General features: G+C 27.4%; 3 protein-coding genes and 1 long non-coding RNA gene across 8 annotated transcripts in view; all 4 read left to right on the forward strand.

Annotated features, from left to right (window-relative positions):
- Positions 1-3334, forward strand: part of Sli (slit guidance ligand) — a 322565-nt gene extending 319231 nt beyond the window's left edge. For all 4 annotated transcript variants that reach the window (XM_083092293.1, XM_083092303.1, XM_083092313.1 and 1 more), the window contains exon 30: positions 311-3334. In XM_083092293.1, coding sequence (XP_082948419.1) covers positions 311-397 — 87 coding nt within the window. In that variant the 3' untranslated portion in view covers positions 398-3334. The remainder of the gene's footprint in view (positions 1-310) is intronic.
- Positions 3335-11388: 8054 nt separating this feature from the next.
- On the forward strand, positions 11389-12457 carry LOC145968311 (uncharacterized). The gene is made up of 3 exons (XR_014437712.1): positions 11389-11603; positions 11928-12042; positions 12357-12457. It is a non-coding gene; the product is annotated as an uncharacterized LOC145968311 (long non-coding RNA).
- Positions 12458-13227: 770 nt separating this feature from the next.
- Positions 13228-15065, forward strand: LOC145967335 (pheromone-binding protein Gp-9-like). Its single transcript, XM_083092137.1, has 5 exons — positions 13228-13315; positions 13630-13738; positions 14009-14124; positions 14452-14572; positions 14830-15065. Exons 1-5 carry the CDS (start codon positions 13274-13276, stop codon positions 14967-14969), a joined length of 528 nt encoding a protein of 175 aa, XP_082948263.1. The 5' UTR covers positions 13228-13273; the 3' UTR covers positions 14970-15065.
- Positions 15066-17497: 2432 nt separating this feature from the next.
- Positions 17498-20523, forward strand: LOC145971122 (pheromone-binding protein Gp-9-like). 2 transcript variants are annotated; one of them, XM_083098447.1, is made up of 5 exons: positions 17498-17622; positions 17813-17909; positions 19339-19454; positions 19916-20027; positions 20288-20523. In XM_083098447.1, the coding sequence occupies exons 1-5, from the start codon at positions 17584-17586 to the stop codon at positions 20425-20427; spliced, it is 504 nt and encodes a 167-aa protein (XP_082954573.1). In that variant the 5' UTR covers positions 17498-17583; the 3' UTR covers positions 20428-20523. The 2 variants fall into 2 exon arrangements, with proteins under 2 accessions (XP_082954573.1, XP_082954583.1); XM_083098457.1 differs by having other exon boundaries at positions 17543-17681.
- The last annotated feature ends 3186 nt before the right edge of the window (positions 20524-23709 follow it).

The raw sequence follows: 23709 nt of genomic DNA on the forward strand, positions 1-23709 counted from the left end.
CGTCAACATTTACATGTTATGAGACCTACTATTATTCCGGTCGACAATGGGCAATGTCGTTGAATATTAAAGCCCATATCGCTCTTATTCTTGTTAATTGGTGTCAAATTCCGCGGCGCGAGGTGAAGTAGACTAGATGCCACGTCTTCCAAAGTGATCGATCGTGCAATGAACCGCGATCGAAGCAACCGCGTCAATTACTGCAATTATGATCATCAAGCTGGTTGATTTCGCTGCAGTTATTTGCCGATAACGGTTATACAATGATGCCAATATGTGGCCATTACAAACAATTACATATTAATTTCAGGTGCGATTAATTTGCACGGATGGCATGCGGTACACCAAGGACGTTGACCTGGTGCGTAAGTGCACGTGCACCCGCAAATGTTACTAGCCAGTCGACGCATCGCGGCCCGAGTCTCGTCGACGCGCGTCGAGACGTGAAACGAGACCGAGAAGAAACCCCCGGATCCGTAGCACTGCCACCGCTCGTGCTTCCATGCGAAGATGACGAAGGGAGCGGCAGCGGGATGACGAGGACCGAGAAGCTACCACGCGTCCACGACATCCCTACGCGTTGTCCCTTCGCGAGACGCAAGGGAGCGCGTGACGAAGTGCAGGCCAAAATGAGATGGACACACACATAGCCGGCTCAGTGTGATATGTATTATTAAAGAGAAAAAAAAGAGAAAGGGTGAGAGGAGAAAGTGAAAGAAAGAGAAAGAAAGAAGAAGCAAGATTATATTGTACGTATATATAGCTACGGACTCTATCGATATCGAAGCAGTTAAACGTATACTAGGTATTATTCGTATATAATGATCCGATATAGTTAATATAAAATAAACGAAAGGGTGAGACGCGAGCGCGCGCGCGCGGACAACGTGTCCGCACATTTGCGATCGCGGACCGCGCACGCGGGCGCTTGCGTGTTCGTAACATCGTACGCACGAGTGCGTGCGATTACGTCGTTGATTTAGCGCGGAATGGACCTAACTGGTAATGGGGGATTCGCGGCGGCGTGTAAACAGGCTTCCGTAATCTTCTTATAGGATCTATACGCACCGCATTTTGTTTAATACATTTCTCCCCCCCGATGGCGATTATAATCTCCCTTGAAAGTCTGATGTAATATACCAATGTAATCGGTCCGCTCCTTTTAAAAGTCATCACTTAAAAAATATATTATTTATCCTTCATCACGATATATGAGGATATTTGAAAATATCTGAAAGAAAGAATAATATTTGTGATTGTGATACGTTTATTTAAATTATTCGTGAAAAACAAGATATCAAGTTTATTAATATCATACATGAAAGTATCATATTTAATGAAAATTATTGACAATCGTAATTTCTCGAACAAGTTTTATAAGTATTTATATCGCGAAGCCTAGATCCCACGTTAGGTCTACCTTCCTCCCAGCGAATTTTTACACTAAACGCGAATCTTCGACCGCATAGTTATTTCTACCCACGGAGCAAATGGTCTTTGAATTTTTGCAAAAAAAAAGATCTACAAATACGTGAAAAATAGCGAAATAAAAACAGAGAGAAAGAGAGAGAAAAATGTTTGTGAGAATGACGCGAATGCAATATTGCTATTACTGCAGATTGTTTGATCTGGCGATCGAAACATTTCGCTTGTACCATACACATGCGAGTAACATCGTCATAATAGCCAATAAATCTAAATGAATCGGCGACGTGTAATAATGACACGAATAGCGACGTGTTTCTTGTCTTTTTCATGAGTTTAGTTACAGTGCTGCTAATTTAGCGTTCCAGCTATCACTTTAACTGCACGATCTTTAGCTAGCATATTAGACCGTTTGTAAATGGTACGATAATCAGAAGACAAGCAGTTATGCCATTAAAAAGTTATGTAGGGTCACAAGTGTGTGAATATAAATCACTGATAAATGTCTAATTAAATGTAAACTATATTTTAAGCGTGGCAGGAACATTTAATTGAAAGTCACGCCGTCGACATCTTCTTACCTCACCTCACCGACAGCAGCAGTGGGAATGTAGCTTAATTTTTGAAAAAGCCAAGAGATCATGCCGCGACGAAATCGCCGAGACGGACTGCATCGCGAATTTCGAAGGGCGCGCTTCGAATTTTTCACTTTACGGCCTAATATTACGTTTCGAGGTGCGAGATGCAGCCTGTAAGCTGCATAGAGCAACGGAAGAGTCGCATGCGAGCGTTACGGATCGATAATAGGAAAACAAATTATGGAGAACCTGCGTATAAACATTTGGTTAGCCGATCGCGAGACGAATGTAACTATATAGATCGGTAAATTCGAAACGGCGTTCGCCGATACAAAACCGCGTAATTATTTTTGTATAAGCGGATTATTTATATCTAAGCTAATTTGCTATTAGTTTAATCAAGGAGCGTAATTCGTTAAGTCTCTATTAATGTATGTCGTATCACGTACCTATGCTATATCTATTTATATCTATCCCAATCCCCCAGCCTCTCCCATCCCGGGAAACTGCATCGCATCTTCCACTGCCAGTATTTATATGTATTTATTCCGTTTCTTTCTTTTATTTGATAACATTTGTGTGTTAAACTATTTTTTTAAATGTACACCTAACGAATATCTCTCGACGTATTTCGCTATCATTCTTCACGATATCGACGCGATCTTATCATCTAGCGTGCGCCTCGCGAGAAAGTACCAATCGTAGGATTTATATAGACATAGCTTTTGGCCGCTAAACATTCAACGGTCACACGATTGTAGTGTATCTTTTTCGGATTTCACTACCATTATACGACTGTTATGCTTAACAACTGCCATGTATTTATCTGGCCATATATGAGAAAATGCGATAAACAAATTATCTGTCGACTTAAAGACACACAGGAGACTTTTGACATATTTTTTACATTTTTTTACTTAATTTCATACTGCATGAAAGATATATTTATTTTGATGCAAAGCGAAAGTAGAGACGAATAATAAAAGATTTATAAGAACCGTATAAACGTGGACGATGGTATCCATCATATTGATAGACAGGACTGAAGATCATCCTTTGTCTTTACGTTTTATTTTTTATATGACATAATGGAAAGGTAGGTGTATCATGATCGTATGATATAATATAAAATATAATTTAATAGTGTTAGTAATCGCATAAGTTCTCTGTGCCGTTACGTTTACGTATCATACGGTTGTCAGTATTCAGTTAATTCACGCAGTTAATTTCTATGAAACATTTGAAACTGGCGCATGTCGAACAGATTTTTGTAACACGATTCTGTACATTTGGTCCAACGAAATATAAATAAACATATGCAAGCAAGCATACGTGACTCATCGTATCAATAATCCATCGCAACATATGATTTAATCGCTTATGCATTTAGCATTAAAGTGCAGAGTTACAAAAGTACAATTAATAAGTATTATTACGGGCTCTAAAAAATACGAATATATTTTGGACGAAATACATAAAATATGTAAAAGTACGTTCCTTTATTTATATAAAGAAACCGTGTTATTCAGCTTGAAATTAATATTCAGATTCAGTGCTCAAGCGCGAAATCGTTATTATGATTTTACATTACATTACGGCAAATCTGTGACATGTTTATGTCATATGAAATTATAATGTAGAGAAATATTTATAACGAATTCTCCATGCATACAGTTATGATATATATTAGACAATAATAAAAGGGGAAATGCTCGTAATATTGTAATATATTTTCATGCCGTGCGCCTCGGAATTCCTGTGTATAACTGTGTATTTGTATATTTATTTGACGAAAATGTTTCATGTATATTTTGTGATCGATTGACTGGCGCATGCGACCGACGCATACCATTTGGCTTTTATTCTCGTAGCGAACACTTTTACGTCGAGTTATCGAATCATACGCTTCGAAGGACACATACATGCCTCGGCTTTGCCAGACATTAGCAATGGGAACGAAATCTTTCACTTGAATTTACGAAGGAAAGTCTTTTCGGAAAGCACCTCTTTATCGAGATCGGGTTGTTCGCTTCCGTGAATTTTGCGCACCGATTCACTCAACGAAGGATATATAAGCATTAAGACACTTTGTCTTTTGATGCTTTGTAAAATAGTCGATGCAGGAATCGACGAAACTACTACTTTGTCGCCTGTAAATCTCTTACGAGAATTTAATTAAATCGTATACGCGAACAATCAAAGGGAAACAAATTATAGATAACAAGCATCAGATCAAGTAGAAAAGATTTGTTACTAAACTATTTCGGGATTAAATAAATCTGCGATTGACATAATACATAATTTATTAATACATAATTTATTGATATGAATTTATTTATTTTTAATTCGTAAAAAAATATAATGTAGAGAAAAATTGACATTACATAAATTATGTAATATTATTTGCAGTGCACATTTGGCTAAATATGATTGTACTTTCATATTTTATGTCAATATTCAATATGAAAATATTTGCAATATTTGAAAATGCACAGACATGTTAATATATAAAAATATTAATATATAATTATATTTCTCAAAGCAGCCATATTTAACATTAGATGCATGGTGATAATTCAGATTATACGTAATCTTACATGCGATGGATATATCTTATACATTTTATTTTATAGATTCCATTTGTAGAATCTTTACTTAATTTGAATTTAGTTCAAGTTTTTAGAGAACTTATGCGAGCACAAAGGTGATATAACATTCCACATGAAGAATGCAGATATGAATTAAAAGGAATATGTGTTCTTAACAATGAATAAATTTGATTCATGTAATTTCTTTTTTTTTTTTAGTATTTGCGGAAACAGAAAATTTTTGGAAGCGTAATATAATCGTAATATGATAATGGAAATTATTAAATTTATTTTAACTTCATATATTGCAACTATATAAAAATTATTAAATGGTATATGAGTAATTTTTAACTTTATGAATAATAGATAATAAATGTTTTTTTATGAAAATAACGTTTCCTGTATACTTACGTGTATCTCAATCTGATTATATCGACTCTGCAAATTTCAAAAGTCACAAGTTTTTGTGATAAAATTTTTTAATACATTACAATAAGTTTATTTTCAAACTCCCCAAGATTATGTTACAATGCAATGACGCAGTGAAAGTCTGACACTTCGTTTTTAATGAAAATTTTAGCGACATTTTTGGATATATATTCGATAATATCCTCGAGGCATGAATTGATGAGAATAAATGAACAGTGCGAAAAAATGTATGCGTCAGTGAATACTATATGAGTGTAAAAAAAAATATTTCAAATGAGTATGCCAAGGTATTAGGGAGTGTGCAAGGCAATGAGTATAAATGTGTTTACCGTGCAAGCACGTTTTACTAAATAATGATGGAATACTGCATGCCTAGAAGTACTCTAACTCTATACCATAGGTATATCAAATTAGATAATTAGCGTAAAAAAGCAAAATGTCTATGTTTATATAATGTAATAAATTCTCGAAATATGAACGCTATTAAATAAACGTATGTAAAGTTTAACAAACGTTTTGCTATTAATAGTCCCATATATGTGAAAATGAAATCGAGACAAACATTTGCTATAATTATAATATAATAGGCACGTAAGAGTGTCCGATATTTACTAATTAAATATAATATTTATAAAATATTTTTTTTCGTATGTTTTTTTAAACATTGGAATAAGTCTTATTGAGATACAGAGAAATTAAATTATATCGAATTATATTAAAAATTTTCAAGATATATAAAATGTCTTCTTTATATAAAAACAATTATAAACAGATTAGTTTTTATATTATTTATTTTTAGATTATATTTTTATATTCATCATCACACACAATCATTTGTATTACACAAGTAATTTTATATAATGTATAAAGGTTTTTTTATATTTTGCTGCAGCTTTTTTCGCTATGATATATAATTTTATTTAACTATATATAAATATATATATATATATATATATATGTATTTATTTATTTATTTACATCCTTAAAAATAGCTTATATTTGTATTCAAATCCTCTTCATCCATCTGTACGAAAGAGCGTGAAACTGCATTGCGTTATACCACTACATTTTCCAAGTTCGGTTATATCGTATACTGTAAAGAGAAAGGAGTTTTGAAGCAGTACTTGTACTCAGCTGGTAATGTGAAAAAGTCGAACATTACATTAATATCTTGGAGTTATGTAATGTATACACGTACTTCAAAATATTCTTGTTAAATATTCCTTTAATAATACTTGCAATAATAAGCAAATTTATATATTTATATTTAATATGTAATAATTTATACATGCAATTTTATCAACGATACACAATATTATCTATGTTAGGTATATTGCCAATTTTATATTTAACAAAATGCATTTTACGATCAAAATATTATATGTATGACATAAAATATTATTATAATACATAATTCTACTCTTTTCAGTAGATTTTAAAGAAAAAATGACTATAAGATAATTATTATAAATATTAACTTCTTTTTAAATATTTTTATTGTCATAATTTAAAAATATATTGTTAAAGATTAATAATTAAAAAAGCTAAAAGTGTGTTACAATAATATTAAATTTGTATTTTAAAAGATATCAAAGAGATATATGTGTATGTATCGATATGTCGAATATTAAGTGGCGTGCCATCCGAGATAAACCTTGATTTGTGATTAAATTATCAAATTATTCGTAAATTAAAATATTTTATCTTTTAATTAATATTTTATCTAAATTACGAGAAATTTGCATAAAATAGCACATTACAAAATAATTTTTTTCACATTTAATTTTCATATTAAATCCTATATTTTTTTACGTTTGATTTGTCATGCATATTATAATAACATGATGCAATTATAAAAAAACACTCATTGTTTATCAAACCAATTTTATTGTTATATAGAGCAATAATATTAATTATCGCATTGATTGAAATTACGCGTGTCGCAATCGAGTATTGCGATCTTTATTTGTCCACATTCATATATGAAATTTAAAGTTATCGTGATTTATTTTTTTAATAAACTATTGGCTTAACGCTTAACCTATTAAAACTTTGCCCATCTTTTCGTGAGTTGAATTATCTATAAAATAAAAATTAAAGCACAAGAACTTAAGATGTTTATTAGAAGATGTAACAATTTCTTCTAAAACATAATAGCAAAGCAATCTTTTTCATTATTCTTTATTGTTTTCACCATAAAAACTTAATCAAATATTTATTTGATAATATATCAAATTTTTTAATTTTATGATTTTATTATTAAATGATTCATTTATTTATTATGGTGCGATAATATAAGACTTATGATAAGGAATAGAATCGTAAATCCAGGTTTGCAATTTCATCAAATATTAGTCTGTAATCTTATATCTTTGATCTTATTACGCATTTTATATTTTTAATGCGTATAAATATGATAGCTTCCAATAACTGCGATTAAGATTTCATAGAAGTTTTTATACTGTCTATACACAAGAATAATCTTAGTAAAATGAAAGCTTTCATACTCTGCATCTGTATTTTAAAATGTGTTGTAAATATCTTTCTATCATAATAAACTAACTGATTTTTAAGCGAAAAAGAAATCTTATTTCTAAAATTTAATAAAATAATTTAATAAAATAATTTAATAAAATTTAATAGAATTTTTAATGTTTTTCAATAATTATATATTAGAACATCTGCAATATATCTTTTTACATAACTTATTATATTACTATTTTTTTACATAATAACTTCTTTAAGACATAGATTCTTACATAATAACTTATTTAGATAAATATGAATTATATAGTTATTAATTATTTTAAATAATATTTAAAATAAAACTATATAAAATATGTATTAGGCTTTTATTTTTACCGATACTATAATGGCAAAACTAAAACGAGTAAGAGGTCCTGAGGACCATGGAAAAGAATTAGTGGATATTTGTCTTAATGAAGTTAATTTGACTCGAGGTAAGCTATTAAATAAATATTAATGTAAAATATCACTGATTTTAATTCTTGATTTTCTGAATAATTCTAATGACATGAATTTACATTTCATTAAATGAATGATACTTTTCAAAAATTGGCTACTTTCTAAAAATTTGTGATTTTCTAATAACCTAAAACAGTATTTCTCAACCCGTGGTCCGCAATGCATTATCAAGTGCTCCGCGGTTATATTATCAATTTAGTACTTTGATGTTTGATTTTTCTCTGATTTTTCTTTTTTTAAGTAATCCTATATTTTCTATAATTATTTGAGTTGTATTGATAGGAGGGGACGCACATACTAAAAGATGCCATTATACGGCGTGTGATCGGAGAGCTTGGCTCGCGACTTGCCGCGTCAAAAGAAATACGCTACTCATCGAGGTTCGTCTCATGACATGTTCACATAGGCTCGGAGTTTGTACGAGCCGCGCTAGGCTCGCCGAATCACGCACCGTGTAATATTGCCTTAACAAAAGAACGGAGGAAGAGCCACGAAACGAATAAACATACTTCTTTTGTCTCAAATGTTTTTTAGACGTTTCTAAAACGTTGCACGTTGTCTAAGTCACAATTTTAGTTTCTTTGATACTGTTCAGTTTTACCTATTTCTTTAAAATGAATAAACAGATTAAGTTATTTAAGTTTTTAAAACGAAAATCTGTTGATGACGATAAGTCATGTGAAGTCGGATCGAGTACGTCAGAGAGATTAGTTGCAAGTGGACAAAAGTGTAGAAAAGCTGCGAATCGTAAATACAATTCAGACTATATTAAATATGGTTTTACATACATTGAAGACATGGATGTTCAACAACCTCAATGTGTAATATGTGCTGAAATATTAAGCAATGATGCAATGAAACCGGCAAAATTGCTCCGCCATTTTGAATCCAAACACAAAGATTATGTTGGTAGGTCTATTGACTTTTTTAAACGTAAAGAATCTGAGCTGAAATCAAGGAAAAAAATAATGCAAACATTTTCTAATCACAATAAAGCTAGTTTGAAAGCTTCTTACATTATATCTTTGAGAATTGCTCAAACGAAGAAACCTTTTACTATAGGCGAAAATTTAATTTTGCCATGTATTGTTGATGCATCTCGTGAAATATTGGGAGAAAAATCGTCCCAAAAAATGATGTTCATACCTCTTTCTAATGACACAGTTACACGAAGAATTAAAGTTATGTCTTCAGATGTAGAAAATCAATTAATATTAAAAGTGAAACGATCTAAATGGTTTTCTCTTCAAGTTGATGAGTCCACTGATATAACAAACAAAGCTATGTTATTAGTTTATGTTAAATATATTGACTTTGAAAAGCTCTGTGCTTGTGAAGAATTTATGACTTGCCTAGAAATATCAGGTCATACAACTGGTGATGAAATTTTTAAAGTCTTAAATGGTTATATACAAAAATATAATTTGTCTTGGACTAATTGTGTTGGTTTATGTACTGATGGTGCTGCTGCAATGACAGGTCGAAAATCTGGACTTATAAGTTTAGTTAAGAAAGAAACTGATGAAAATATACAAATAACCCATTGTATTATTCATAGAGAAATGCTTGCCGCAAAACGTATGAACACTGAAATTTATGGCATTTTAGAAAGTGCTGTAAAAATTGTGAATTTTATTAAAAGCCGTGCACTTAATTCAAGACTATTTTCAATTTTATGTGAAGAAATGGAATCAACTCACACAAAGCTGCTTCTGCACACAGAGGTTCGTTGGCTTCTCGAGGACGAGTTTTAAATAGACTTTATGAACTCAGAGAAGAAGTATTTACATTTCTTATTAATAATAAGTCACATTTAGCTAATAATTTCAAAGATCAGCAATGGTTAGCAAAGTTAGCTTTTTTGTCTGACATATTTTAATTGATAAATGAATTAAATCTTAGTCTTCAGGGACCATCAAAAACAATTTTTGATTTTGGAAATAGAATGGATTCATTTTAAAAAAAACTAAAATTGTGGGAGAAAAAAACACAGGAAAATTGTTTTGATATGTTTCCTCTCTTCTCAGAATACATTTCCAACACAAAAGATTTAAACACACGAGACGTATTCTTATGTATTAATAATTACATTCAAGCTCTTCAAAAAAATTTTGAAGATTATTTTCCAGCTAGTTCTGATTTTAGGTCAGGAAATTTATGGATTATTGATCCATTTTTACCAGATGACAATAACAAATTATCATTTTCAGAGCAAGAACAACTAATTGAACTGTCTTCTGATTTGCATCTTAAAACATTAAAAAGTAACTCGATTAATATAACAACTTTTTGGATTCAAATTCGTAAAGAATATCCAATATTGAGTGGAAAAGCATTTAAAGTACTTCTTCCTTTTCATTCAACTTATTTGTGTGAAACTGCATTTTCTGCTCTTACTACTATAAAAACAAAATATAGAAACCGTTTGCAAGTAGAACCAACTTTGTGACTGTCTTTAACTGCTATAAAGCCTGATATTGAAAAACTAGTAAGCGAAATGCAAGCACAAGGTTCCCATTAAATATTTTATAATTCTTAATATTATTTCTATTATATTATTATTATAATATATAATAAGCAAAATGTGCAATATGTACGCAATATATGTGCAATATACGCAACCAAAGAAACATATATAAACTCTTTTTGCTGCATTTTTTGAAATAAATTTTTGTATTTCTTCTCCCCCTCCCCCTTACATATATAGACAGATGGTCCGCAATTCATACTTAGTTCAAAAAGTGGTTCTTAGATGTGGAAAGGTTGAGAATCACTGACCTAAAAGAATAAAATAAGTAAATTGCATTTTGTACTTTAAGAAAGATTGTTAAAAATGAAAAAAAATGATAAAATATATAAAATAAAGTGTATTATAAAAAATGCGATTCATTTTTCAGAGCAGGCCTATAATACAGGTCCCTGAATGGTCTGTACAAACTTTGTAAATAACTTCCAAGGATCTAAACAAGCAGAAAATGTCCCATAAACATGGGGTCGGAAACGCTTGCTTCTGGAGTTACGACGGTTCGAAGTTTTCCTGCAATAGCTGGAGAAATTATCACGTCAAATCGCATAGGTGTTACAAAACTGTGTTTAAAAACATGAATGAATCAAATTATTCATTTGATGAACTGGCGGATATCCATCTGGTGTATGGCCGTGCCGGTGGAAATGGACGGTTCGCCAGACAATGCGGCGACGTGCGCAGGCTTTCTTGGAATCTAACGGAGGCCATTTCGAACATTTGCTATAGCAAGTGTACTGTCCTGTTATGTCCGTGACAAAACCGAGGAAATAAATAAACACAGTTTTGTAACACCTATGCGATTTGACGTGATAATTTCTCCAGCTATTGCAAAAAAACTTCTAACCGTCGTAACTCCAGAAGCAAGCGTTTCCGACCCCATGTTTATGGGACATTTTCTGCTTGTTTAGGTCCCTGGAACTTATTCACAAAGTTTGTACAGACCATTCAGGGACACTCTGTATAGAAGATATTTTAAATAATGTACATGAACAAATTAACGTACATGAAATGAAATAAAAAAGAAAGAAACATGGTTGTGCAATTGAATGCATTCTAAAAAAGTTTGACTGGGTAAAATTTCATATCATCATTTTTTTCAATTTTAAAGTCTATTGTTGTATAATTTGCATAACAATACTCGACAATATAAATTGCTCAAATAATAATATAATTTTAAATCATTAAAAGTTTAATAATTTTAATGTAAAAATCACTAATATTCTAAGAGTAAATTGTTTTATCATAAATATTTAAAAATTGATTTCGTCACAAATAACATTATATTTATGCATTTACTTAAGGCAAATTTATTACAATATAAATGAGAAAAAGCTAAATTTTACAAAATATAATTAATTGTACTTATTAAAATATTATTTTTTTTCTTAATATAAGATGGAAGGAACAGAACTGAAGGAAGAGAGAATTTATGCAAATATAACGGAATTACTGAATAACCATCCGTTTCAAGCTACAGCACAAAAAATTGTACGTGATTGTGCTAAAGAAGGTAAACTATTATTATATTTATTATAAGTTTAAAAATGCACATAATTAATTATATATTTAACAAAATTGTTTGTAATAAATGTTTATTTTTTTATTTTTTTAATTTTAAATAATTTTTTAATTTTCTCATCTTAACATCAAAGCAATTGATTATCCTAATTATCACATTAATATTATAATAAATAATTAATATTATAATAAAAATTAATATTATAATAAATATATTATAATAAATAATTAATATTATAATAAAAATTAAAAAAATAATGCATTACTTCCTCTAATGTGCTTTAATTGCGTTTGTATATATTCTAGTAAAAAATACTATGCAAGAAAAATGTGAAAAAGGCGTTACAGCAATGGTATGTGTAGTAAAGAGTATAGATGAAAATCACACCTTAATATTTGGAGAAGACGAAGAGGATTGAATTTCAATAACTGAATATTATATGTTATAATAATTGATATTATTCTGTAAAAATAAACTGTAATTTAACAAGAAGGAAAAATAAATCTATATGCATTCTTGCACTCTTATACATTTTGATTTACATAATAAAATTGTACAGAATTAAAATTGTACATTTACATTTTTTAAATATAAATACAATAAAAATAGATTTATATATGTATTTAATTTTTATACATGTATTTAAATTTTTATTTAAATTTCTAAAAAATATAAAAATATGTTATATTATTATATTCTATATTCTATAGTATTATATTTCTGCAACATTATGATGTAATATTGCACCAATGTTGTTGCAAGCTTGTGTACTGTACAGGAAATTATGACAGCATTTGAAGAAGCAATGTATGAAAATCATAGACGTATTAATATAGAGTGTTTTCCAGCTAGGATACGCTAAATTACACTGTGTAAAAATCTTGTTGAAACGATCAAAGTATAGGTTTAATTTCTGAAAATCTCTATAGAGAGGGCCTCTATTGTGATTAAAATATGGTTATGATGTATTATAATATATTGTATAATTTAGAGCAATAGTTTTATTACCGTTTATTTTGTTCTCTACTAACATTAGTCATCAAAATAATAACGGAAAATTATCATTGTTTTGCTTATTTTACACTTAATATTTATATAATCTATGAACTTACATCTTTAACCCACACATTTTATATTTACAAACAGTATAAATACGATGTTTTCCAATCGCTACAAATATTCTACAAAATTGTGTGTAATAAAGTAAAATAATCTTAGCAAAATGAAGATTATTGTGCTTTGCGTCTGTGTTTTAGGATTTGCTGTAAGAATTTTATTATTATTATAATGTAAATTATAACAATATAGTAATAATAATAATAATAATAATAGTAAAAATAATTTAACTATAATTTTATACATTATCTTATAGATTTTGATATATTAAATAATATAATATCCAGATATTTTTTTTATGAAGAAAAAAATTATTTTTAATTATTTAAAGAAAATAAATTAATATTATAAAAATATTATATTTAATTAACGTATACTTAATATAATTGTACATGATTATATAACAATTTAGTAAAAAAATTATTTAAAATGGTATATAAAATAAAATTGCATATTTCTCAGTCATCTAACTTAGTTGAAGATGAAATAAAACGACAATTCAAAAGTGCAGTATCAAGTGAAAACAGGAACAATTTTCAGACTTGTAAGACAGAAAATAATGTAACTTTCGGTAACTATCGCTATAATAATACACATTATATATTGCAGAATTGTCTCACAGCTCATTATTTAAGGTTTTTTGAGCAATTTTGAACAAATTGTGCTTTGCATTATTTATAAATATTTCTTTAACATAATTTTTCAGTGTTTTATTTAATTAATTTTCTTTAATTTGATAGAACTTCTATATTTACTCAATCTATTTAAAGTAAGTTCAAAATAGCATAAAGTAAGAGCAAAAAACGCACTTTTCCTTGCAATTCTACAATTTATTTTTTAGATGATTGGTACGGAGAGGAACAAATAATGACTGACGTACATAAAAAACCTGAAAATGAAGAAAAGACAAGAAAACTAGGTTGCACCCTAGCTTGTTTTTTAAAGAAAGAAAATGTGGTAAATTTTTTATACTATATTATTTTATTTTCTGTGTATAATACATGAAAATATGATACTTATTGTTAGTTACAAAACTTTTTAATTTAAAAAAAACTAAAGAATTTTCTAATAATATAAAGATAATATAAGGACATCAATATGTGTAATAAAATATTATTTCACTATAAAGTAATATAAAAATTGATATTTTATACATTATTAATAGTACATACATGTAATTATGGATTTATTTTACTTTTATGAATATCTAAGTTAGAAAAATACTCAGAACTTTATATTCTTCTGTTTTTCCTATTTTATTTATAAATTTTATTTATAATATAGATGGAAGATTCAAAGATTAATAAAGGGAAATTTCATGCAAAATTAAATATAATATTTAATGGTCATCGTGCCGAAGTCATTAACGAAGTACATAAGATTGCACGTAACTGCATGAAAGAAGGTAACTTATTATTATTTCTATTATAAATATAAGAAATTTTACATATTACAAATATTATAGGAAATAAGAGAAAACAAACTCAGATTCATGATATAAGTATATTTTTGCACTAATTTTTGCTTCAGTTTTAAATAAGCTAATAAAAACAGATCTTATATTTTGTGTTAAAATATAATATAAAGAATAAAAAAAATTATATTTTTTTAATTTTTCGACAGTTTTTAATTATATTTATATTATTTTTATTTATATTCTAGTAAAAAATATTACAGAAGAATGTGAAAAGTGCTTCTCTCTATTTACTTGTGCTACAAGAGCTGTACATAAATTACAGAACCATGGAGAACATGAAAGATCAGAAATAAATGAAAATGAAGAAACAGAAGAAACTATTTGAATGTAATTAATTGAACATTATCTGTGTATTTTTATTAATATAAATTTGCAACAAAATGTAATTAAATAAACAATTATATATGTTTTTTCTCTTGTATTATATTCTTAATTTTCTGATATAATGAATTCTGATATAATGATTCTGATGATGAAATAGCTGCAAATGTAAAACAATATTAATTTTTCTAATATTTTAAATTTCATAAATGGATGAATAATAATAAAAATATTTGAAAATCAGTTTTTATATGAAGTTGTTTAAAATTAACAACAGTTGCATGAATAAAATTCTGATACTTTTAACGATTCAAAATCGTGTATTTCTGTAGAAAACTTAATCATAAGAGATTTAACGAAAAGAGATTCAACACTTTTCAAAGATTTCTTTAAGTTAATATTTTAATTAAATTAAGTTGCATATATATAATATATTATTTGTCGATACATATTATATAAAAGATAAATAAGCAAAAGTAACGTATTTTATAGCTGGGTAATCATTGTTTAAATTTTATACTCCTAATTATTGAATTTGTGATAATAACAAGAAGAGATAATCTTGACATGATTGAACTCATTAATAGTGCTGATCAAATAAACTTTACCATATAAGAAAGAAAAGGAAAAAGGAATAAAAATATGTCTTTTAGTTTCAGAAACTATTATGTTTTAGAGATTTTTTTGAGGCGCTATGATATATTTAACTTTGGAATGATAAAACTGTATGTATTCGTGTATTTTAGTACATGTAATTTGTGTGTGTGTATATAATAATATAATCTCTTCACAATTTCTTTAATTAATATTGCAAAAATCCCATATCTATTTTATCACATTATTGTTTATTACATTTTTGTTTTCCTAGAGTAAATTACTGCAAGATTACTATATTAACGCTAAAGCATAAACTATTTCAAAAATTTTTCCAAAAAAAAAAGATTTATAATTACCTTCTTTAAAAAAACATGTAAATAGAATGTTTATCCATTTAGATTAATTCTATTAATCCAAATTCATTCAATTTTAACTCAACTTTATTAAAAAAATATATAAAATATTTAAATAGAATAATTCTCTCTCTTTCTCTCTCTTTTTTGAGTAGAAAAATAAAATAATTTGTGCTCTCTCTCTCTCTCTCTATATATATATATATATATATATATATATATATATATATATTTATATATTTATATTTATATACATCGTCCTTTATTAACAAAGTTTATGGACAACAAGAAAATGTAAGTCGATCACAGATGTAATTTTGGTGATGACATAATTGGACGAGTTCGAAACTCATGTACATGAAAGTTTCAAATGCATCTTTGTGCCCGTTAATTGTAACAGGTTAATTTCCGATATGTATCATCCAAGAATTTAATCTATTCTTCAAACATTTCCAATGTGTCAAGCTAAATGAAATTTATCGAATAGAAAGTGCAGGTAAATATAAACTATGCTATAATTTATTAAAATTTAGCACAAAAATAGACATCAACATAAAAATATAAATTGTATATATAAGAAAATTATATATATATATATATATATATATATATATATATTATATATGTTATAGGTAAAATTCGCGAAACGCGGTCCTTCTTCGGAATAACTAGTCAATCCGCGGATTGACCAACGACTTTGGTCAAAATCCGAAATAGATTTAAATTTTGATTGATGTGTTTTTAGTCAATCCTAGGAGAGAATAAACAGGCCGGTCAAAGATAGAAACTAAAATAATCCAGTTCGTCCTTTGACTAGTTTAGGTGTAATTGCAATGAGGTAGACAAATCGTGATGTGCATCTTGTTTGTCATACATGTTATGTTTTTTTTATATCAATATATCATTTTAATACGTTTTTTTAAAAGATACCTAAATTTTATTTAATAAAAATTTGTCTATTTTAATGTTATTAATTACTTTATTTGATATGATTTCAATTATTACTACGAAGTTTTTGTTAATAAATGTAAAAATTAATAAGATATTAGAATGTACCAAAAGATTATTTAATACTACTTTTTAAAAGCCTATCCATTAATTTTACAAAGTTACTTACCTTTTATATTATTTTATATCGAAAATAAAAGAAATATAAGCGTTTTGTTGACACTTGAAAATTCAAGTACGAAAATTGTAACAATTTATTAAGTAAATAAAAAAAAGATAAAAATAATCAGAAATATAATTTTTTTTTATTAATCAAACTCTGAATAAAAGCATACCTTTGATCAGGCATGCTAGTTCATCCTAGAATCGACAAAAAACGCCCTAGTTAAAGGCTAAAATATAAAAATGTTTCGAAGATTGAGACTTGGTCAATCCTCAGAATCGACTCAAAGTGAGAAGTGACCGTGCATCGACCTTTGACCATAACATGTATGTATATGTCATGTCATATTCTAGTATATCATATCTGGAACAGTAAGAAAAAGTAAATTATCAATATACTTTCTTCTACACATCATATGTTTTATGTTTATATAATGTATGACCTCGATTTTATCTATGCATTTTATATTTGCAGCCGATATAAATACAATGATGCTGTTATGCTTCGCACAGTATACTTGAACAAGTATAATTAGAAACAGTATTTATATAAGCAAGATGGCGCGCGGATTCTACATTATCGTTTTCGCATTTATTGTAAATATCTTATTTTGCTATAAAAGAAAGAGTTAAAAGTAAAAAAAAGATAAATAAAAGTAAATTGAAATTTTTAATTAAAATTAATATATAAATATATTAAATTATAATTAACATATAATATTATAATATAGAAAAAGAAGAACAAAATTAATTATAATAATACAAAATATAATTGCACATATTTTAGCCTGCTATCTTAGCTAAAGATTTCAAAATGGACGACAAACTAGCATCCGATCGAAACTACTACAACGCTTGCCTGATTGAGACTGATACCACTAATAGTAAGTTATTAATTTATACATGACTTAATTTATATTAAGACTTTATTATTCTCTCTCTTTTTCTCTCAACTTGTGTTATTAGGAATTGTGTGATTAAGCCAACGATTTTTTGAGAAATAAATATTTTTTTTATTTTATGTTTAATCACACAATTTTCAATATCTACCATAAGATTCGAAGATCACTATTTCATATATATTAAAATTTTATTTAAATGAAATTTCTTTTAATGTTTATTAAAAATTAAATAGGGAAAGTGTTACTTATTTGCACTTCGAAATCCATAAATTCTGTTAAAATAACATATATATATATATATATATATATATATATATATATATATATATATATATATACAGGGTGTTCAAAAAGTCCCGGACCGGTTGAATAACTTGTAAAGTAGGCGTCGCACTGAAAAATGATCAAGACGAAAGTTGTATGGTTTCGAGGGGGCCATAAGATGGTACCATTGGTTTGACCTTGAAAAGTCATTTGAAGGTCACATGAAGGTCACTTCAATTTTTTTAAACGGAACACCCTACATATTTTTGCATATTCTTGTAGCTTATCTCGAGAGCTTTCCAAAACACTATAATTAAGTACTCTTTTGTTAAGAACTTTTTGAGTTATGAGGCTTGAAATAATTTCTTAATTTTACATAAACCGTAAAATATCTTGTAAAATATTCATTTTTCGATTATCTTACCTTAATACTTTTACGTACAAAATAATGAGAGAAATCAATTGGTGTAAAGAAAACACATAGTTGTTTTGAAGAAAAAATATGTAATTTGCAATTAACAATTCCATATTTTTTCTTAAAAACAACTATGTGTTTTCTTTACACCAATTGATTCCTCTCATTATTTTGTACATAAAAGTATTAAGGTAAGATAATCGAAAAATGAATATTTTACAAGATATTTTACGGTTTATGTAAAATTAAGAAATTATTTCAAGCCTCATAATTCAAAAAGTTCTTAACAAAAAAGTACTTAATTATAGTGTTTTGGAAAGCTCTCGAGATAAGCTATAAGAATATGCAAAAATATATAGGGTGTTCCGTTTAAAAAAATTGAAGTGACCTTCACGTGACCTTCAAATGACTTTTCAAGGTCAAACCAATGGTACCATCTTATGGCCCCCTCGAAACCATACAACTTTCGTCTTGATCATTTTTCAGTGCGACGCCTACTTTACAAGTTATTCAACCGGTCCGGGACTTTTTGAACATCCTGTATATACACACACTATATATTATATACTAATATATATAATACTAAAAAATACGTATTATGTTTTAGATATATTTTATTTAAATATTTAAATCTTTTATAAAATGAATAGAAAATTATAGTTATTGTATAGATGTTATAATATATAATGGATATTATATATTTTTTTAAATACTAGAATATTTATTTTACAGATGATATGTTCACAATAGGAGATCTAATACATGAGAGGCATAAACAATCTGAAAATCAAGAAAAACTAAGAAAAAATAGTTGCGTTGTCTATTGCATATTACAAAAAGAGAATATGGTAAGTTTTTTGAGATAGTTTTGTATAACATATGACGTTCAAAATTGCAAACTATATTTTTAGATAACAAAAAATTATTAAATATTAAATATATAAATGTAATAATCTTATAATATTTTTATTTAATAATCTTATAATATTTTTATTTTTTTTAAGTCAGCATATTAATTATTAACTTTATCTAGAAATTATATAGTACGTTCAATAAATAATGTTCAAATAATAACATAAACTAAGACTTTTAGAACGACTTTTAATTCATGTTTCACTTGAAGATTAATAATATTCTAATAATATGCTATATACTCTAATAATATAATTATATATCATCATATTTTATATCGATGGGAAAATTTGGTTTACTTTAAACATAATGTAAAGTAAAATTTTTGTATTGTTAAAGATAATCAATTTTTATCGATACCTTAATCTCCTCATTTATATTTTTTAAATAATGTTAGATGGAAGAATCGGAATTCAAACTAGAGACATTACATACTAAGTTTACTGAAATGACAAGTATCCAACCAGGACACATTCTTTACAAAGCTCTGGATGATTGCATAAAAGAAGGTAAAATAATATTATATGCATATTCTAATTTTTGCAATAAAAATAAAGTTATTTAGGTTACGTTAAGGAAAATTTATAATATTATTCATTATATAAATTCATAAACAGAATAAGTTAATTTATTTACATTTTGCTAATTTAATGTTATAGCAAAAAATGCATAATATGCATATAATATTTAAATGTATATGATACTTTATATTTTATAATATATATATTTTACTTTATCCTCACTTTTACTAATTCTTTTTTTGTTGTAGTAAAAGATATTGCAGCTAAATGCGAAAAAAGTTTTGCTCTAGCAACGTGTTTCTTCAAAGCTTACGAAAGACTTCTTTCTCAAGGAGAACATGGAGATCATGAGGGACACGAACACCATCATGAACATGAACATCAATAAATACAATTAACAATAATTGGAATCTTCTGGAATTATTTTTTGATTTTTTATGTAAAACAGAATTTTTTTATTAATAAAATATACTTATGTAATGTTCATGTGTATGTGGGAGAAGTCCCGTTTGCCTACCTTCCCGATTGCCAACTGCTTCGTTTGCGCACAACATTTTGCCGACAGCTTCTTTTGCCAACATTCCTGATTGCTTACATCCCGATTGCATGCATGTATTATTGCACACACGAAAAAAAATAAAGATACGAAAGTACGATTGCACACATGACATTATTGTACACATACACATTGCACACATAATATTATTGTACACTTGCACATTGCACACATGATATTATTTCATGTAAAAAATAAAAATATAATTAGATGCTTTGGGCAAGATTTTCATATGCGACCCATCTCCAAATTTGATCAATTTTTACAGACATATAGTACTAAATGAAGTCGAATGCTACAAATGCGAGTAGGCAGAAACGTTTTGTTCTTAAGGTATTCAAATTTTTATTATTTTTATACTATGTTATTTATATTATGTTGAATTTTTCGATTGTGTAAGCGCAAGATCGGTTCTTTGGAGAACTGAGTGGGTCATTGAACATAATGCGGCCCGAAATGAGATCTATAATTATTCTGTTTCACATGGGTTATCGATATTTCTTTTTATATGGAAATCTTAAATATTATTCATTTAAGAAAATAATTAAAATTAAAATATCAAAAATAAACGTTTCTGCACATTCGCTCTTATAGCATTCGACTTTATTTAGTACTATATGCTTGTAAAAGTTCCTCGAATTCGAAAATGGGTCGCATACGGAAATCTTATCATCAAATTGATTAAAGATTTAAAATCGGATTGTGTAAGCAATCCAGTATCAGTCTGCACTTTTAATCGTGGATTCTAATTATGCAAAGTCATTTTCTTATTGTATGTGTGCAATAATGTTATGTGTGCAATGTGCATGTGAGCAATAATGTCATGTGTGTAATGTGTATGTGTGCAGTAATGTCATGTGTGCAATGTGTATGTGCGCAATAATGTCATGTGTGCAATCGTACTTTCGTTTCTTTATTTTTTTCGTGTGTGCAATAATACATGTAGGCAATCGGGATGTAGGCAATCGAAAATGTTGGCAAAAGAAGCTGTCGGCAAAATGTTGTGCGCAAACAAAGCAGTTGGCAATCGGGAATGTAGGCATCTGAAGCCCTCCCCAATAAAATAGCAGCAAATATAAAAACAATATTAATTTTTCTAATATTTTAAATTTCATAAATGAATGAATAACAATAAAAATATTTAAAAATCAGTTTTTATATGAAGTTGTTTAAAATTAACAATTGCATGAATAAAATTCTGATACTTTTGACGATTTAAAATCGTGTATTTCTGTAGAAAACTTAACCATAAGAGATTTAATGAAAAGAGATTCAACATTTTTCAAAGATTCCTTTAAGTTAATATTTTAATTAAGTTAAGTTGCATTTGTCGATACATATTATATAAAAGATAAGAAAGCAAAAGTAATATATTTTAGAGCTAGATGATTATTGTTTAAATTTTATACTTCTAATTATTGAATTTGTGCATAACAAGAATAGATAATCTTGACATGATTGAACCCATTAATAGTACTGATCAGATAAACTTTATCATCACAAGAAAATAAAGGAAAACGCGAATAACAATATGTCTTTCAGTTTCTAGAAACTATTATGTCTTAGATATTTTTATTAAGGAGCAATTACATTTAAATTTGGAATGATAGAACTATATGTATTTGTGTATTTTAGTATATGTAATTTGTGTGTGTGTATAATAATATAATCTCTTCACAATTTCCCTAATTAATATTTCAAAATCCCATGTCTATTTTATCACATTATTGTTTATTACATTTTTATTTTCCTAGAATAAATTACTGCAAGATTACTGCATTAACGCACAAACTGTTTCAAAATACCAAATATCTTTAAAAAAAAAAAAAATTATAATTACCTTCTTTAAAAAAACATGCAAATAGAATGTTTATCCATTTAGATTAACTCTATCAATCCAAATTCATTCAATTTTAACTCAACTTTATTAAATAAATATATAAAATATTTAAATCGAATAATTCTCTCTCTTTCTCTCTCTTTTTTTGAATACAAAAATAAAATAATTTGTGCTCTCTCTCTCTCTCTCTCTCTCTCTCTCTCTATATATATATATATATATATATATATATATATATATATATATATTTATATACATCGTCCTTTATTAACAAAGTTTATGGACAACAAGAAAATGTAAGTCGATCACAGATGTAATTTTGGTGATGACATAATTGGACGAGTTCGAAACTCATGTACATGAAAGTTTCAAATGCATCTTTGTGCCCGTTAATTGTAACAGGTTAATTTCCGATATGTATCATCCAAGAATTTAATCTATTCTTCAAACATTTCCAATGTGTCAAGCTAAATGAAATTTATCGAATAGAAAGCGCAGATAAATATAAACTATGCTATAATTTATTAAAATTTAGCACAAAAATAGACATCAACATAAAAATATAAATTGTATATATAAGAAAATTATATATATGTATATATATATATATATATATATATATATATATATATATATATATATGTTATAGGTAAAATTCGCGAAACGCGGTCCTTCTTCGGAATAACTAGTCAATCCGCGGATTGACCAACGACTTTGGTCAAAATCCGAAATAGATTTAAATTTTGGCCTTTGATCGATATGTTTTTAGTTAATCCTAGGAGAGAATAAACAGGCCGGTCAAAGATAGAAACTAAAACAATCCAGTTCGTCCTTTGACTAGTTTAGGTGTAATTGCAATGAGGTAGACAAATCGTGATGTGCATCTTGTTTGTCATACATGTTATGTTTTTTTTATATCAGTATATCATTTTAATACGTTTTTTTAAAAGATACCTAAATTTTATTTAATAAAAATATGTTTATTTTAATTTTATTAATTACTTTATTTGATATGATTTCAATTATTATTACAAAGTTTTTGTTAATAAATGTAAAGGCTGTTAATAAGACGTAAAGATTCTTAATAAGATATTAGCTAATATTAATTACTAGATATTAGTTAATAAGATATGTACCAAAAGATTACTTAATACTACTTTTTAAAAGCCTGTTCATTAATTTTACAAGTTATTTACACAGTAAAAGATTTTGTGTTAAATTTAACATATTTCATATGTCCCAATTTATCCACTCTAATTTTAATGTTAATTTAA

The sequence above is a fragment of the Camponotus vicinus genome, unplaced genomic scaffold (genome assembly GCF_025532165.1).
Source record: "Camponotus vicinus isolate PSW18456_S1 unplaced genomic scaffold, iyCamVici1.0 SCAF_1, whole genome shotgun sequence".
NCBI classification, from domain to species: Eukaryota; Metazoa; Arthropoda; class Insecta; order Hymenoptera; family Formicidae; genus Camponotus; species Camponotus vicinus.

Coding starts and splice junctions, on each gene's coding strand:
- LOC145967335 (XM_083092137.1), top strand. CDS start 13,274: ATGAAGATTATTGTGCTTTGCGTCTGTGTTTTAGGATTTGCT. Junction 13,739..14,008: donor AGAAAATAATGTAACTTTCG/GTAACTATCGCT, acceptor TTTATTTTTTAG/ATGATTGGTACGGAGAGGAA. Junction 14,573..14,829: donor ACGTAACTGCATGAAAGAAG/GTAACTTATTAT, acceptor TTTATATTCTAG/TAAAAAATATTACAGAAGAA.
- LOC145971122 (XM_083098447.1), top strand. CDS start 17,584: ATGGCGCGCGGATTCTACATTATCGTTTTCGCATTTATT. Junction 17,623..17,812: donor TTATCGTTTTCGCATTTATT/GTAAATATCTTA, acceptor CACATATTTTAG/CCTGCTATCTTAGCTAAAGA. Junction 19,455..19,915: donor TATTACAAAAAGAGAATATG/GTAAGTTTTTTG, acceptor AAATAATGTTAG/ATGGAAGAATCGGAATTCAA.